The sequence below is a fragment of the Trichechus manatus genome, unplaced genomic scaffold (assembly GCF_000243295.1).
Source record: "Trichechus manatus latirostris isolate Lorelei unplaced genomic scaffold, TriManLat1.0 scaffold00040, whole genome shotgun sequence".
Classification (NCBI taxonomy): domain Eukaryota; kingdom Metazoa; phylum Chordata; class Mammalia; order Sirenia; family Trichechidae; genus Trichechus; species Trichechus manatus.
In genome coordinates this window covers 15,013,446-15,031,900 of record NW_004443976.1, presented here as the reverse complement: position 1 = coordinate 15,031,900, position 18,455 = coordinate 15,013,446, and the positions used below count along the sequence as shown (strand labels likewise).

The following is an 18,455-nucleotide window of genomic DNA, read 5'->3' as shown; positions in this document are numbered from 1 at the left end:
AACTCCTCATGCCTGGTTTGGTTTTATCTCCTCTGATGAGAGGAGAGGGCAGCTTTCCAGCTCCGGAGTAGGGGCAGGGTGTGGGGGGATGAGGCAAGTGTACCAACCTAGGAGGCCAGAGCCTCTGGTGGGTATCTTTGGGACTCCATAGAGGATTTCCATAAAGAGGGAAATGGTGGATTCTAGAAACCATGGACTGCAAACTTGATTCCAATCTCCAGTAACAAATCTCCAACATATTTTTAAAGCAATGGTTGAAAAGCATTAAGAAAGAACAGACAGCAGGCATTAGAAAGAGTCAATGGAGGTTCACAAGGAACCTGGCAGGTTCTTGTGAAAAGGTTAAAGCTGTGGGTGAGCCCGGGACTTAGAGTCAGACTCCCAGTAATGGCACCAACAGCCTGGGGCTGCTGCCTCGCCTCACCTCAGCTCACCTCCCCAGGGCTCAGTTTTCCAAACGCTAAAATGGGCATAGGGAAGCCATCTGTCCTGCCTATTTTCCAGGGTCGCTCTTGGTGGGCACAAAGTTGCTTTGTTGAAAGGTGGAGCAAGCAGAACGCGTGGCACAGGGAAGGCGAGGCCCAGAAAGCCAGTCCTTTGTCTCCTGCCCTGAGAGGCCTGGTTCCCCATGTCCTGTTTGTCCTTGTTGGACAGCCCAGGCTGACTCGAGGGTGCTGACTCTGACTCTGTTTTTGTCCAGGTGAGAACAGGAGTAATGATGAACATCATTGGAGTCCTCTGCGTGTTTTTGGCCGTCAACACCTGGGGGCGGGTCATATTTGACTTGGATCGTTTCCCTGACTGGGCTAATGTGACACATATTGAGACTTAGAAAGAGCCACAAGACCCACAGACCCAATCCCCGCCCTCCTGAGGACTCCTAAACCTTCCAGCACACCTCACAGGAGAGCTTTGCTGTTCACAGCCCAGTGTGACCCAATGATGCCCACACACCACTGAGACCCAGGGCCACCTCATCCTCCAAGCCCAAACTCAGAGGTGGGGATGGGCAGCTGGAGGGCAGGCTTGGAAGTCAAAGAGAGCCCCTGAAGAGCCTGCTGGTCCCCATCTTCCTAGGGGCTCTGCCATCATCTCTTGGGACAGTTAGGCTACAGAGAGATAGCTTTCAGCAGCCACTACTCTGGCCCAACACAAGGCTCTGATTTCCACTTGCTTAGTTCCAGGATAGTCTAAATGGGAATCAGATCCCCAGGCTGGGAGGTAGAAAACTAACTCTTCCAGCTCACCCTGGGCTGCCTTACATCCTCTGTCACTCTGAAGGGGATAACCCAGCCCAGGGATAGAACATCGGGTCTTGGGCAGCTTCCTGCTGCTGGAGCATCTCTGGAGACTCCCAGAGCTACTTGTATGGTGCCATCACCAAAGGATGAGGAATGTGAGTTGATAACTTCAGGATGACTCCTCTTTTCCTGCCTGCAGGGCACCATTGGCTACCTTGCTGCCCTTTGCCTCATTCCATTTTAATTGACAATTTGGACCCCATCCCAGCTTTCCAGTGAGGTCCTTCAACCCCTAGGTCCCTTGGTTGTCTGGGCCAACATTTGCTAAAGTCTACTGGATGGGGCCCTCTGCACCCCCTTTTCTCCCAGGTAGGTCAGTTTGGCTCTCCTGAAAGATGCTGTTCCTGCCATCCCCACACAGCTGGGATCACACTCCAAGTTTGGGCAGTGATGGCTCTTTTGGGGCCACAGTGGGGTATCTACGTACTCTTTCACCTGCAGGTCCAGCATGGACACAGCTATTAAATGCCAATAGCAGGGTCACTTCAGAGTTGTCTGTCATGCTAGAGTGTGAGTTCCTCTGGGGAAAGCCTTCCCTTTGCTGAGTGGCCTTCACAGCCATGGTTGGGGGATCACTGGTGAGTGGGCAGTGCTTGGTGGTCCCCAAGAAGACACCCTCTGCTCATGAGGAAGCCACCTGATATTACTGGGGCAAAGACAACAGAGTGGCTGCGGGAAGATGAGCCTCACAAATCCCCGTGAGAGAGAGATATGAGGGAGAATCGCCCTCCAATCCCCAGCCCTGTTTTCTTTCCTTCTTGTGCTGCTCTGGAAGAGAGGCAGAGGCAGAAATATAAGGTCAATTGATGGCATTTCTCAGGGCAGGAGAAAGTGTGGGAACCTAAGGAAACCCCATCAAGGGCCAAGTGTGTATCTGGTTTCCTTGGGTGGGATGATTCCTGACCCCACCATCAACATCTTGCCCTTGTTAAATGCTTTGTCTTCCATGGAAAGTTACAATATGTTGACTCTCTGGTTTTTGGCCATTGTGTATGTGTGTGTGTATGTGTGTGTGTGTGTAGGAAGATGGAAAAAGGAACTACTACTCACTGTCTACCTTCTGTGTGCCAGGCCTTCCCATGGTGCATCCACTAGTTATCTCATTTAATCTTTGCAGCAACCGTGTAAGATAGGCAGGTGTTACTATCCTTATTTGTCTCATGAGGAAACTGAGGCTCAGAGAGGTCAAGTGATATGTCCAAAGTTACACAACAAGTTAGTGGCAGTTAGGGTTCCAACCCAGATTTCCAACCGCATGTCTACTCCATGTCCTTTCTCTAGCCTTGAAGGGTTTTGGCTTTGTAGGGCTTATGACTGAGAGCAAGTCTACCCCAAGGCCCTGCCTGGTCAGGAAAGACCACCAAACAAGAATCCCTTTCTCTTGCCTCCTCTGAAATGGGCTCAGAACAGTGTTGGATGAGACAGGGTTAGTCCTTGCCCTGAGAAGCTGAGTTTGGTTGGGGAGAACAGTATGAAAATGGCTACCTCCTCCCTTAACCATGGTAGAACTGATGCCTGGCTTCAGTCTTAAAAACTAAACCCATTGCCATCCAGTTGATTCCGACTCATAGCGACCTATAGGACTGAATGGAACGGCCCCATAGAGTTTCCAAGGAGCGGCTGGTGGATTCAAACCGTTGACCTTTTGGTGAGCAGTTGAACGCTTCAACCACTCTGCCACCAGGGCTCCTGTTCCATCTTACCCACCCCTTGATCATTGCTCTCCACATGGCTGCTGTTGACATACTGAGGGCTCCTGAGGGCTCTGAGGGCTCACTGGGTCCAGTGCTGGAACTATAGCTGAGCCAGAGCAGGCTACTATAGATGTGATTGATAAATAAATGATTTATCAGTGTGATCAACAGGGTGCATACTTGGTGCTTGTGGGTGAGGCCAGTGAGTAAATGACTAGATTGATGAAAAAGTAGTCAGCTTGAAAAACAGGTAGGCTGAAACTGCTAATTTTTTTGACATCAGGTTTTACTTTGAGCTAACTAGCCACTTTCCTGCTCTTCGAAAACACAGATTAGTGCTTCTCAACCATGACTGTAAAACATATTAACTTGAGGACTTTGAAATGCTACTGACGCCTGATTCTGGTTTAGTTTATCTGGAGAGCAGCCTGGGTATCAGGATTTTTAAGATCTTCCCAGCCAATTCTAATGTGCAGCCAAGGTTGAGAACTACGGACTTAATTCATTATTATGGGGCCTGACACTGGTGAAGGTTTGTATGGAATTTCAGGGTACCACAAATAATGGCAGGAATACGGTTTGCCAGACCAATGTAAGGTAGGCATTGAAGGACGAGTAGGACTGGCCAGGTGTGAGGGGGAGGATGTGGTGGGGTGGGTGGAGGACCCTATCAGATACCATCTGGTTGAGGGCTGAAGAAAATTGGGTTGAAGGCTTCAGGAGAACAGAACTCATGGCTGAGGAGGCAGACCAAAGCCTGTTTCTAAAGAACTTCTCTAGTTGGCTAGAGGTAGTTACAGAAATATTTATGGCCTGTGCTGATTAAGAATGCTTTTGGCTGCAGGTAAGACAAACCAAGCTAACAGTGGCTTAAACCATAAGGTTATTCAATGTTTACTTACCAAAAAGCCTGGAGGTAGAGAGTTGCTGTTATTGGTCCAGTAGCTCATTCAGACCACCAACGCCTCTGGTTCTATCATCCCCTCTGCCATCCTAAGGGTATCATGCTTTTACCCTCATGCTACATACATATCTACATTCAAGGCAGGAAGGAAGGGGTACGGAGTGGGGCCATGATGGTGACAACTGTATCTTTCCCTTTTATCAGGAAAGCAAAAGCTTTTCCAGAAGTCCCCAAGAGACTTCCATTTATGTCTTACTGGCCAGAACTGGGTCACATGTCCACTCTTAGATCAATCATTGACAAAGGGGAGTAAGAATACCTGAACTAATTTGAACCAATTAGGACTCATCCCTTGGGGCTGGGAGATTGGCCTACCTCTCCTGAAATCAAGAGCTTTCATCGTACTGTAAGATCAGGGTTCTGGCAGGAAAAAAGAGAGGAAACTGATGAAAAGGTGATGAACAGTGTCTGCTATCATGACCCTTTTCAAGGGCTGCCCCACTTCCAGGTTCTTGAGAGGCTTCCTTTCCATGGAATTAAGTAGAAACATGTTCCTAGGTACGAAGAGAGTGCATGGTTGTTTAGTCAAGGGCTTCAGCTCTGCTTCCAACTCCCAAAGGCAAGGCCTCCTCTAGGAGGCCCCCTGGGCTGAAATTGAGACTGAGAGGCTACAGTTGGAGTCAAGGTGCGGGCTTGGTCTTGATATCTGACACTGAACAAGTCATTCCATTCTCTGGGCCTCAGTTTCATCGTGAGGAGCTAGACTAGAGGGTCTCTAAGGGCCTTTCCCCAGAGTCATGGATTCCCTTACCCAGCTGACCCTTGTTCTCCTTGGACCAGATGCAGTCCCCACCCCCATGCTGTCCCAGCTCAAAGCCTATTACACAGGCCCACCCCTTGCCCCATCTAGGTCTTAGCCATTTACTATAGGCCATCTCAGACATTTCCCCACCAATATTTTGCCTCTTACATTTTGTGTAGAGGTTCTACCTATGACCCTTGCGTTCTCTCTTCTTAGTATCTGGATCAGACGTTTGGGCCTGAGGTTAGCTGAACACGTAATTCTGACAAGGATTGTTTTCTTATTTTTGCCAGTGACCTATGACTCTGCAAAGATTCTATGCATTCCAAACGTTAGGGTGAGTCTCCTTATCTGCCTGTCCCTGGATTGGGAGCTCCTGAGAGCAGGCCACAAGTCTCCTCCCTGTCCATCCTAAGCTGACAGCTTCCTTAGGGAAGAACCTAGGCCTTGTCTTCTGACAGCGCCAGTGAGCAGGGTATTGCCCTGGGGCAGGTGAAGTCCTCTCCTCCCCATAATCTCTCACACATGAGCAAAAATAATAGTGAGATTTTTGCTCCAAACTCTGAGCAGGAATCAGCTCTGTAGCACAAAGTCCAATCCTTGAAATGAATAAGGACATTCACAGCTAAGAGACCTTAAGGGCATTTTCTTGCTTGTGGGAATAAAGACCAAATGCTGGATTGTCTGGTTAAAAATAATACCTGGAAGTCCTATTCTTACCCAGAATGCCTTCTTCCAAGTACTTTCTCCCCCTAGTCCCACAGCCTCTTAAAAGCCTTGTTTTCCAACACATCAGGGAAGCTTTTTATCAACACACATTTAAAAAAAAAAAAAAGTTCCATCAAGATAAACCTTGCACACCATGGGGTGACCTTTTAAATTATTAAACAAAAAGCTTATCATTTTGAACTGAAATCCTTGCAATTGGATATTCAACTTATTTCACTTGGTGTCCTGAGCCAGGATTCAGGTACCACTTCCCTGCCCCAGGAATGTTTTCCGGGGGCTTCCCTGATCTGCTTGTCCAAATGCCCCTTCCACCCTTAGAGTCACAGGCTGTCCACGGCCAGCCGTGCAGTTTTAGAACAGCATTCATGTCCCTGCTTCTAGCTATCAAAGGTAGAAATACTAAAATTCAATCTCAGAACATCCTATTATCCAATGAAGGAATTTTAAATTAGTTTTTATATTAAAAATTATTATGAATAGAGTAGAAGTGTTCAACGGTACAAAAGGTATAAAGTGAGAAGTTTCCCTCCAACCTGAGATCTTGAGTCCCCCAGTCCTCTCCATGAAGACAACTGCTGTCAACAGTTTCTTACATTTCCTCCCAGGAACAGTACATGTATATAAGCTTATATAACAGAATCTCCTCATTATTCACAGATTCTATATTTGCAACTTTGCCTTCTCACTAAAATTCATGTATAACCCCAAAATAAATCATTGTAGACATGCACACAGTGGTGAAAAATTTGAGCTGCCCAATGCACATGCTCCTAGCTGAGGCTGAACAAGACTGTTTGGTATTTGCTAATTTAGTGTTCCTAGCCACTTTATAGAACATACCACCAGTTGCCATCAAGTCGATTCTGATTCATGGTGACCCCATGTGTGTCCATAGGATTTTCAATGGCTGATTTTTTGAAAGCAGATCACCAGGACTTTCTTTCAAGGGACTCTGGGTAAACTTGAACCTCCAACCTTTTGGTTAGTGGCTGAGCTCCTTAACAGTCTGCACCACTCAGGGACTCACTTATAGAACATAAGTATCCCAAATACCAAGAACTGACAGTATAACCCCTTCATTATACAAGAGTATATTATACATGTTGTTCTGTCTTTGTTCACCACCCTCTCCCTTATTAATCTATTTGGAGATCATTCCATTTCAGGACACATAAATTTGACTGATTTTTTTTTTCATTCAGTATTCGACTTTAAGTTGAGGTAAAATTAAATTCAGTGAATCGCACGTATCTAAAGTATACAATTCAATGATTTTGATAAATGTATACACATGTGTAAGAACACCCAGTTTCCATCACCCCCCAAAAGAGTTCCTCTTACCCCTTCCATGGGCAAACACTGTTCTAATTTCTGTCACCAGAGATTAGTTTTGCCTGTTGAACTTTATATAAACGGAATCATACATTATGGACTCTCTTGTGTCTGATTTGTTTGCCTAACAAAATGCTTTTGAGATTCATTCATGTTGTGTATTATTGTTGTTGAGTAGTGTTCCACTGTATGAATATACCACAATTTGCTTATTCTCCTGTTGATGGATATTTGGGTTGTTCCAGCTTGGGGCTACTATGAATAAAGCTGTTATGAACTTTTCTGTACAAGTCACTTTGTGGACAGACATTTTCATTTTTCTTGGATGTATGCCTGGGAGTGAGCCTCAGTCTTTCAAAGATGCATGGTATTCCGTTGTAAGTATGTACCAGATAATAAGCAAGTCTCCTATTGATAGGCATTGGCTTGTCTCCAGTCTATTGCTAATGTTGTAATAAACGTGTGGACGTATTTCTTTGTGCATCTCTGTGAGTAGAATACTTTCCTAGAAGTGGACATACTGGGTCAAGGGGCATGTGTATTTAAATTTGGGACAGATATTTCCAAATTGCTTTCCGAAGAGGCTGTGCCAATATACATTCTGAAGAACTGTGCATGAGAACTTACTCTCCCACCATCTACAACTCCATGTATTATCAAACTTTAATCTCTGCTAATCTGATAGGTGAAAAATGCCATCTCATGATTTTCATTTGCGTTTCTTTATACTGTGAGTAATGTTGAGCAATTTTTTCATAGATTTATAATCCATTTGTGCTTCTTTTTCTGCAAGCTCCCCGCCTTTTGCCCACTTTTCTAAGTGTTTTTTTTTTTTTTTTAAGGCCCTTTCTTATTCATTTCTAAGAACTCTTTATACATTAAGGAAATTAGTCATTTGCCTGTCATAGGAATATTTACAGTATATGTTAAGACCTGGTAAGGCTAGTTGCTGTTGCTGTTAGTTGCTGTCAAGCCAGCTCCGACTCATGGCGACCTTATGAATAACAGAACAAAACATTGCCCGGTCGTGTGTCATCCTCAAAATCTTTGGTATATCTGAGCCAGTTGTTGCAGCCGCTGTATCAATCCATCTCATGGAGGGTTTCCCTCGTTTTTGCTGACCCTCTACCAAATATGATGTCCTTTTCTAGCAACTGGTCTTTCCTGATGATGTGCCCAAAGTAAGCAAGATGAAGTCTCGCCACTCTTGCTTAGATTCTAAGGAGCCCTCTGGCTGTACTTCCTCCAAAACTGACTTGTTCTTGTAGCAGTCCACATGATCTATTCAATATTCTTTGCCAATACCCAATTCAAATGCATCAATTCTCCTTCAGTCTTTCTTTTTCATTGCCCAGCTTTCACATGCATATGAAGCAACTGAAAAGACCACGGCTTGGGTCAGGCACACCTTAGTCATTAAAGTGACATCTTTGCTTCTTAACGCTTAAAAGAAGTCTTTTGCAGCAGATTTCCCAATGCAATACACTGTTTGATTTCTTGACTGCTACTTCCATGGCCATTGATTGTTGATCCAAGTAGAATGAAATCCTTGACAACTTCAGTTTCTTCGCCATTTATCATGATGTTTATTGGTCCAGTTAAGATTTTCATTTTATCCATATTGAAGGCTGTAGTCTTTGATCTTCATCAGTAAGTGCTTCAAGTCTTCACTTTCAGCAAACCGAGGTTGTGTCATCTGCATATCACAGGTTGTTAAGGAGTCTTTCTCCAATCCTGACGCCACTTTCTTCTTCATATAGTCCAGCTTCTAGAATTATTTGTTCAGCATACAGATTGAATAATATGGTGAAAGGATACAACCCTGCCACACATCTTTTCCAATGTTAAACCATTCAGTATCCCCTTGTTCTGTCTGAATGACTGCCTCTTGATCCATGTACAGGTTCTGCATGAGTACAATTAAGTGTTCTGGAATTCCCATTCTTCATAATGTTATTCATAATTTATTATAATTCACAGAGTCAAATGTCTCCATGTAGTCGATAAAACATAGGTAATAATTTTTCTGGTATTCTCCACATTCAGCCAAGATCCATCTGACATCAGCTGCCTATTTATTCTTGCTTTTTATTTTTGCCTAGCTATTCCCACATATTTTTCCATAAGAATTTCTGAATCAGCTTCTTTAGCTCCAAAAATATCTGGTTGGCATTTACCTCTCTGGCTTGCTGTCCTACTACTCTTGTCCTCAGTCACTCCAGAGTTTCTCAACCTCAGCACTATTGACATTCTGGGCCAGATAATTCTTTATTGTGGGCGGCTGTCCTGTGCACTGTAGGATGTTTAACAGCAGCCTGCCCTCTATTCATTAGGTGCCAATAGCAAACCCCCCACCCCAGGGACATTGCCAAATGTCCCTTGGAAGCCAAAATCAGCCCCAATTGAGAACCACTGACCCACTCTCATCTAGCTACCCAGCCTCCTTACTATTCCTAGAGCATCCACAGTGCCCTCTTGCTTCAGGGCTTTTGTACTTGTTCCTTTCCCTCAGATACCACATGGCTCACTCATCTTCTTTAAATCTTGGCTGAAATGTGACTTAACCTATTTTAAAATTACAACCACCAACCTCACCCCGCTACACACTCCCTATACCCTGTCCTTGATTTATTTTTCTCTATTGCACTTGTCATCTTCTAATATACTATATAATTTACTTGTTTGCCTGTAAGAATGTAAGCCCCATGAGGGCGAGGATTTTTGTCTATTTTGCTCACTCCTGTATCTCCAGTGCCTAGAACACATCTGGCATGTAGTAGGTACTCAATAAATATTAAGTGAATGAATGAGTCAGAAGAGATTGGTAACTGTAGATGAAAAATGACACCTTTACGATACTGATTCATCCTACACAAGAAAATGGTGTTTTTCTATATACTAAAATTTTCTTTTATGTCCTTCTGTAACGTTTCTTACAATTAAGAATTTTAAAATGTTTTTTGTAATGAACATTTGTCCAGGCTGTCTTTTTTTTCATACTAGTGAACTTGGGGAGCTACATTGCCTGACTCATGGGATTGGGGATGGGCTACCACCAGCTGGCAGGGGTGGCTCCTAGGCCTGTGACGATGTCAGGATGCCTCCTGTTTTCTCTCTTACCATCACCCAGCACAGAGTTCCTCACTGACAACCTCTTGGCAGTGGGGGCCTCTGCCTTGACCATTGGCTGTTGACATCTTCCTCCTTCTCTCTATCAGAGGGGCTCCAGCCCAGAGATCCAAGGGCGCCAACCCCAGAGGGTCAGCCTCTGGGAAGGGGCTCCTCAGAAACACCCCGAGCTCATCTCTGAGCAGGCAGTGGACAGGCCAGTCTCCCTACTCTACCAGGAGGGGCTGTGCCTGGTGGCCCCTCATGGCCTGACATTTCCCGAGACTGTCCAGTGCAGAGTGGGTGTTGGCAGAGAGACCCAGGCCCTCAGCAGGCTGTGAGGGGACAGAGGAGAAGGGCGCTTCTCTGTGTGTGTGATCCCTCACCAAGAAGCAGGCACGATGCCCCTTCCAAGGTTCTGAGAGCTCTGAGTGGGCACTTGGAGGAGGGGAATGCTCTTACCATTGGGTGAGTCATGGCTGCCCCTCCCCAGGGTCTCCTTTCCTGCTGTGCCTATGAGGATGCTCATCAAGACCACATGAGCCCCATGTCCCCCCATTCTCCACCCCAAGGCAACGCTGACTGTGCCCAAGGCATCCTCCAGATGTGCCTGGAGCTGTGGCCTGGTGCTAACCCAGGCCAGGAAGAAGACCATTGGAAGCACCAAGTACCAAAAAGAGTTGGTGCCCCATCCTCTTGGGTAAATCAACATAAAACAAGACTGTGCTGTGAGCAGAGACCAGCAGCACTGACCACTGGGGGCATAAGGTGCCCGAGATGCTGTGTAGTCCCCAGCCTGCCCTGCCCCCAGCCGTGGCCTGGCCCTGGGTCAGAGGCCCCCTCCAGAGGCCCCCAGCAGCCCGCTCAGAGCCCAGAGCTCAGAGCCCCGGCGGGTGGGTCTGAGTTGCTTCAGAGCCTTGGCCAGCTGGGCCTGAAGGCTGCAGGAGGCTGGGGGGCTGGCTCCTGCCCGCTGCTGGGCTGCGGCAGTGTCCTGCGGTTCCCCACTCCACATTTATAGCTACAGTGCTTCTCAGCTTACTGTCCCTGCAGCAGGAGTCCTGGCTCGCTGGAAACTGCAGCTGTGGTTTGTTGGGTGCCTGCCTGAGTGCTGAGCTGTGAGGGAGGCTCAGAAGTTCCCAGGAAAGTGAGGCCCAGCCCCCAGCCTCAGGTCTGCCCTGGTGTCTTTCTAGAACCTGGTTGGAGACTGGAGGGATACTAAAGGTTGGGGCTCTCTGGCACCCCTCCCCCAATCTGGCATTCCATTAGGAGCAGGAAGCCTTGCCAGAGGGCAGGGTTTGTGCCCTTAGGCCCCAGGGGGCTCCCTGAGATAAGGGGGTATATAGAGGAGGTGAGGGTGAGTGATGAGAATAGAGAAGGTGGCAGGAGCCGGGTGACAAAGGCCTCTTGGCCATCATGGTAGGGTGATAGTTTATTTACTCAAGTCAGCAAAAACGAGGGAAACCCTCAAAGAGAAGGACTGACAAAATGGTCACAACAATAGACTCAAACATACCAATGATCACGAAGATGGCGCAGAATGGGACAATGTTTCATTCTGTTGTACGAAAGGTTGCCATGAGGTGGAGTTGACTTGATGGCAACTAACAACCACCACCACCCTTAAGGGCAGGAACCAAGCCTGATTCTCCTCGGTGACCCCAGTCTCTGCACAGGTGGAGCATCTAACAGGGGCCAGTGCCGTTCTTGGAGCCACCGTGAAGTGACAGAACTAGCTCCTCTCCTGCTCCCGGGAGCCAAGGCGGGTCCACCTGGCTGCTCCCAGAACAAGGACTGGGTTACCTGGAGCTTGAGTTTTCATGGGGTGCACAGGAAGTATCAAGATTTTTTTTTTTTTAATTGTACTTCAGATGAAGGTTTACAGAACAAACTAGTTTCTCATTAAAGTTAGTACACATTATTATTTTATGACATTGGTTAACAACCCCACGACACGTCAGTACTCTCCCTTCTCAACCTTGGGTTCCCTATTACCAGCTTTCCTGTCCCCTCCTGCCTTCTAGTCCTTGTCCCTGGGCTGGTGTGCCCCTTTAGTTGCGTTTTGTTTTATGGGCCTGTCTAATCTTTGGCTGAAGGGTGAACCTCAGGAGTGACTTCATTACTGAGTTAAAAGGGTGTCCGGGGGCCATACTCTCAGGGTTTCTCCAGTCTCTATCAGGCCAGTAAGTCTGGTCAAGACGATTTTTAAGCTACTGAAGCTACTGCTCTCAACTCCAAATTTCTCTCTCTGCCAGATTTCACAAACAGCCCAGTGGCTGGGCTTGGGCTTTGCCTGCCTTATTGTGTGACTCAGGCCTCTTAGGAGACATGGGTGTTATCTGTTTCACCAGTGGGGAGTCTGAGGCTCAGAGGGATTTAGGGAGTTAGGTGAGCTAAATGCTGCCAGCTGCCCTGGGGCCAGGACAGTGACCGTGATGCCAAAGCCTATGTTCTTTTTACTGCACCATGTGGACCCTGTATTTTGTCAGAACTAGGGAGGAGGGAGCACTGGTGGTTAGTGGTAGAATTCTTGCCTTCCATGTGGGAGACCCTGGTTAGGTTCCCAGCCAATACACCTCAGCACCGCCACCACCTGTCTGTCATTGGAGGCTTGTGTGTTGCTATGATGCTGAACAGGTTTCAGCAGAGCTTCCAGACTAAGACAGACAAGGAAGAAAGGCCTGGTGATCTATGCCCAAAAAATCAGCCAAGAAAAACCCTGCGGATCACAATTGTCCGATACCGTTGTGCATGGGGTCATCATGCATTGGGGGCCAACTCCATGACAACTAACAATGACAACAGGGAGTTGGGTCCTGGTTGTTTGACAGGAACTCAGGAGAACTTGGCTCTTTCTGTGCACCCAGTTATGAATCAGCCCCTCTCTGGGTCAGTTAAGTGGCTAATCTAGTCACAGACTGACTCCCTGCCCTGCCCCCTCGCCAACCTACCATCGGGCCCATAGGCCTGACTCCAGCCTGCTCCTCATTAACTCCCTGGTGAGAAGGGCAGGGCAGGGCAGGCAGGGAGAGGGAGGGAGTCTGGGGCCAGGCAGGAGACAGGCCTCTGGGGTGTCTGGAAACTCACACCCTGCAATCGAGGGAAACCCCAGAGAACAAGCAGGGGAGGAAAGGTGGGGCAGGTGAGGCCATGATTACTGGGTGGGGTGTAGAAGGGACCTGTGTGAGGGTAGGGTTCACCTTGGAGAGGTGAGGTGGGAGCATTGCTACCTAAAAACAGAGCTGACTTCATATAAATAGAACACCGATTGGTTATGTTTCTTTTTTAAAGTTAGAGTTTATTTCAGACCTAAGTGTTCCCTTCCACAGCAAACATCCCTGGCATGCCAGCCCACAGTGGTTTCAGCCCAATGACATGGGCAACAGGCTCATTCAGGCCATGTAGCTCTTAACCTCAGCCTCTGAAGCATGATGTGTGTGTGGGTGTACTTGCTATTACAAAGAGCAATTCAGTCTACAAACATTTACTGACCCATTAGATGCCCTGCCTGTGCTGAGAGCTGGGGTTATAGAGAAGAATCAGGCTCAGTCCCTGCCCTCTAAAGTACCTGAGTAAAAATCAATCACCCTATAGACTGTACAGGAGAGGACGGGGTTAATTCAGTATGTGTGGATCAGGGAAGTCTTCACAGGATCTATTCTAAGCAGAATTTTGAAGGATGAAAAGGAGTTTTTCACTCTCCTTTGCTCACGCAACAAACAATTACTGAGCACCTAATATGTGCCAGGTACCAAACTAGTAATGGGGCCCCAGAGAGACAGGACACAGTCCCTGCCCTTGAGAAGTCTTGTAGGAGACAGTCACACGAATGATAACAATACCATGCCTTAAGTGTTTCAACAGAAGTGTGTGCAAGATGCATCAGAGGCCCAAGGAGGGACCGGAGAGCAAGGGCCTAGGCAGGAAGAGAGTTGGAAAACCTGTCCTGTTGGCTTGGCTGGGGCAAAGGGAGCTGTATGCACCAGGAGAAGAACTGTGTTAAGAGACAGGTACTGGGACTGGGCTTCCTTAAGCCCAAGTGCCTAGCAAGTTGCCCAAAGCTGTGGAACCACTGAGGGGCAGCCAGAAGCAGCAATGGCGTTTCCAGGCCAGTTGCCCTATAGGTGAGCTGTGTGGCCTGGGGCATGTGGAGAACTAGGTTCCAGCTCCCACTCCTTCCCTTGAGCTGGGTGGTCTTGAGCCACAAGCTTCACCTCTCTGAGCTCCATTTCCTCGTGTCAAAAGTGCAAATTACAGTAACACCACACCTACTTGACGGGTGATGTGAGAATGTTACATACAAATGCCATGTAGCATGGGAAGGACCTCATACAGAGCCAGTCCTGCAGCTTCTCAGCCAATGGGAGCAAATGACCTAGCTTGCCCACAGAGTTGCTGGGAGGCAGGACCAGGTGTGGGGGGTCCCCTGCAGGAAGGCACAGTCAGCCCTCCTGACTCCCAGTGGTGCTCCAGGGCCGTGAGATGGGCCCCATCCCAACCTTGCTCTGTCAGGGGCATCATCTTGGGCCGAGAGGTGGTGTTTTCTGGTGGACTTCAAGGTCTAGCGGGACTAGCCTACAGGGAGGGGGTCTTAACTGACCCAGGCCTGGCTAGTCCCAGGGGCCATTTGTGTTAAGCCTGGCTTTGACCTTTTTTATTTCTCTTCATTTCTGAACGAGGCCCCATTGGGCAATGCCTGCCTGCCTGCCTTGGCCCATCTGACCCTGGGACCCTGTTCTGGGCTGGAGGGAGCAGCACTTAGGGACCTCTCAGAGTGCGGAGGCTCTGAGGTCCGACTGACCCAGGGAGCTGCTTGCTCCGAGGCTGGCGCTCACCTCCTCCCTGCAGGCCCCGGGCTCAGGCCAGGACCAGGGCCCAGGTTGGGCAACGCTGCAGCATCCCAAATGCTTAGAAGCCATCGGTGATCTTCTCAAAACCTGGTGCTGACTTGGCTGCCCTGGGAGGGGCTCAAACAAGACGGGCCTTGTGAAAGGCCCGTTACCTGCCAGTGCTCGGCATCCAAAATAGAATCTTGAGAAGCAGCAAAGCCTTTAATTCAATGTGTCCCAACAGCAGGTCGGTGTGGGGATAACTATGATCTGACTGGTCTTGAGCTATAATTACGAAGTCAGAATAAAAAATTACAGGCATTGTGTGGGCTTGTTTTAAATATAATGTAATCCATACCCTCCTCTCTCTTATTTGCTAAAGTTGAGGTGGAATCTGGCAGCTGGCACAGGTTTTGCCTGACGTGTAGCAGATAAAAATGGTCCTCGCCCAGTAAAGAGGACACAGCGGGAGGCCTCCCCAGGCTCCTGATGTTCCTGACTGCCCACTGCCCACAGCCACACTACTGCAAGTCCTATTTGCTGATCACGTTATCTGTAGGTTGCATCTTCCCAACTGGCTTCCCTGTCTCCAGTCTCCCCATGCCAGCCTACCAGAAACATCTTTGTAAAACATGGCATTGATGCTTAAGAACCCGTTAATATTTACAGGATAAATCCTAACTCTAAGTCCCTTCACAACCACCTTTCAGCAGCATATCTGGGAAGCAGAAGCTATAGAGTAGAGATGAAGAACAAGGGCTCTGGGGTCTGACCTTGTGGGATTAAAATCGAGCTCCAGCTCTTGTTAGCTGTGTGTGAGTCTGGGCAAGTTCCTTTACCTGTGTGCTTTCGGTAATGATAGTACTCTCACTCCTGTGTGAAGACAGAATGAGACGACAGGCTCCCAGAGCGACCCCAGGCATGTCCCTTTTCCTCTCCCAGCCTGATGCTTATCATTAAAAGGAGGCAACAGACTTACTGCCCTTCGAATCAGAACTATTTTGTTAAATGATATTTCTTGGTGCTGACGATGGTGTGTGGTGAAGTGGACAAGCATTAGTTCGATCTTTCTGGAAAGCACACTAAAAATACATATGCAAAGTTTTAAAACATATTTCTACCCTACAAGTAGGAATCTAAGCTAAAGGAAAAATAAAATTTGGACAAAGATTTATGCTTAAAAATGTCTACTTTAGTGTGTTTTTCTACTCTTGAAAAATAGAAAACATAATGCCCAACATTAGGGTGATAGTAAGTATTTAAGGACTATCCACTCAGACTATTATGCAGTCATTAAAAGTGTTTATGAAAAAGGTCTCATTATTTTGAAAATGTTTACAATCTAACGTAAAGTAAATAAAGCAGATACGAAATTGTATATACTGGATGATCTCAGTGATATTAAAATGTATACAAGCATAGAAAAGAGTTGAGATGGAAATATAACAGCAATTATCTTTGGTGAACTGATAGGTAATAGCTATTTTATTCTTTATAGTTTTCTGTATTCTAGAATGGGCACAGGAGGTCTGGTGGTGCAGTGGTTAAGCACTTGACTACTAACCAAAAGGTTGGTGGTTCGAACCCACCGGCTGCTCTGTGGGAGAACAATGTGGCAGTCTGCTAGGAAACCCTAAGGGGCACTTCCACTCTATAGGGTTGTTATGAGTCAGAATCGAAGGCAGTGGGGTTAGAATGGGTATGCATTGCTTGCATAATAATTTTTAAAAGAGCTGAATGTTAAAATGTTAAATAAAATGACAGGTTAGGACTTAATTTCTGAATTCCCTTTTGGCTTTTAACAATCTATGATTCTAATGTGCTGGGAGCAACCACAAAGTCTGAAAGGAGATTGCAGAGACCCAAACTCTCAAGACCCACCTGCCTCAGTGACAAGCAGCAACAGGGCAGGTCCAGGGCCCAGAGTCAGCAATTCACCAACCATGGGGTTCACCAAACACATCTGCACAGACTTCCCTTGAGGTCGGCTGCCTTTCTAAAGTCCTCTTGAAATCTTCACACCCGCTGAAGAACCTTTGATCCCATTGGAAGTGAGGTAGTGGGAGAGCCTCGCTCTGTCTCTGCTACACCTTGGAGCACCAGTGTTTTCTGGCTCAAAACCAAAAACCCACTGCTGCTGAGCCGATACTGACTCACAGCGATCCTATATGACAGAGTAGAATTGTCTCATAGGGTCTCCAAGGCTGTAAATATTTACGGAAACAGACTGTCACGTCTTTCTCCCAAGGAATGGCTGGTGGGTTCGAACCACAAACCTTTGGTTAGTAGTCAAGTACTTTAACCACTGCACCACCAGGGTTCCTTGGTCCCTGGCTCACCTGAGGTCAAATGGGTTTTCCACCTGAGAGGTGAGCTCTTTCTACCACTTCAGACAAGGGCTCCTGGGAGCAGGCAGGCAGGCTGGGCCCCTGTGAGTACTGCGAGCCCCTGTGGGTGCTGCGAGCCCCTCTGCTGTCCACACATCTGGACTTTGGGGACCCTACTCACTTGCTCTTTCAGATCACGTGCCCCCAACTTGCTAGGACATGCAGCCCTGTCTGGAGAGTTGTCCTGAGGGTGGGGCATCTGGAACACCTCTTTGGAGAGGTCACTGAGGGACAGCCTAGTCATTCCCGGCTATTCCTCAGTCCCCAGAACCACTGGTTCTGACCTGGAAGGTCAGCCCAGGAGAGGCCACCTGGAGAGGCGAAAGGGGCCCTTGATGAGCCCTGGTAGAAGGAAGGGCCTGTGTGAGTTCACAGGGTAGCTCCCCAGGGAGGGAGGACTTGGAAGCCAGTGCCCAGAGCCTAGTGCCCAGAGTTCAGCCAGCAGCTTGACTAGGGTTGGCCAGACCCTCCATGAGCCAGCACATGCCTGCCCAGTGAGAATCCAGAGAAAGATAGAGGATTCAGAAGCAGAGAGACCAAGAGAGACAGACAGGCTTAGTCAGACAGCAAGAACGACAGAGAGAGGCAGACACAGAAGTGGAGAGACAGACTGAGAGACAGACCGAGCCTGAGAAGTGGCGGGAAGGCCAATCACCAAGAGAAGACTACAAAGAGAAATCAACACCTACCAACGTGCTCATCTTCACTATAATCAGGGAAATGCAAATTAGAGTAACCCTGATGTACCATTTTACACCTACTAAATTAGCAAACATTAACGAAATTACAACGTCTCATGCTGTTGAGGCTGTGGCGAAACCAGCTTAAACACACTGCTGGTGGCAGTATAAATTAGCATGGCCTTTGGGGGTAGAAACTGGGCGATACAGTTCTAAAGCTATTAAAATGTTCATACCTTTTAATTCCACTCCTGGGAATGTGTTGCAAGGAAATTATTCAACAGAAAAAAGGTTTGTACATAAAGATGATTGTGCAGGGCTATGTACAATGTTCAACATACAACAGTAGGAACACTGATTATTTTTAAAAATAGGGAATATGAAGACTATATAATAACATTTAAGGATCCTTATGATATGTGAAAGTTAGCAGAAATAAAACCATCTATATGGTTAAGTATTCAACTACTAACCAAAAGGTAGGCAGTTTGAGCCCGCCCAGAGGCACCTCGGAGAATAGGCCTGGCGATCTGCTTCTGAAAGGTCCAAACTCATTGCCTTTGAGTCAATTCTGACTCATAGTAACCTGACAGGACAGAGTAGAACTGCCCCATAGAGTTTCCAAGGAGCGGATTCGAACTCCTGATCTTTTGGTTAGCAGCTGAGCTCTTAACCACTGCGCCACTAGGGCT

General features: G+C 47.4%; 1 protein-coding gene across 4 annotated transcripts in view; it reads left to right on the top strand.

Annotated features, from left to right (window-relative positions):
* Nucleotides 1–957, top strand: part of SLC13A5 (solute carrier family 13 member 5) — a 31,253-nt gene extending 30,296 nt beyond the window's left edge. For 2 of the 4 annotated variants that reach the window (XM_004376116.1, XM_004376113.1), the window contains one exon: nucleotides 701–944. In XM_004376116.1, the coding sequence (XP_004376173.1) occupies nucleotides 701–832 (132 nt within the window). In that variant the 3' untranslated portion in view covers nucleotides 833–944. Of the gene's footprint in view, nucleotides 1–700 lie in introns of all 4 variants that reach the window. The other 2 variants (XM_004376115.2, XM_004376114.2) reach the window with 2 other exon arrangements.
* The last annotated feature ends 17,498 nt before the right edge of the window (nucleotides 958–18,455 follow it).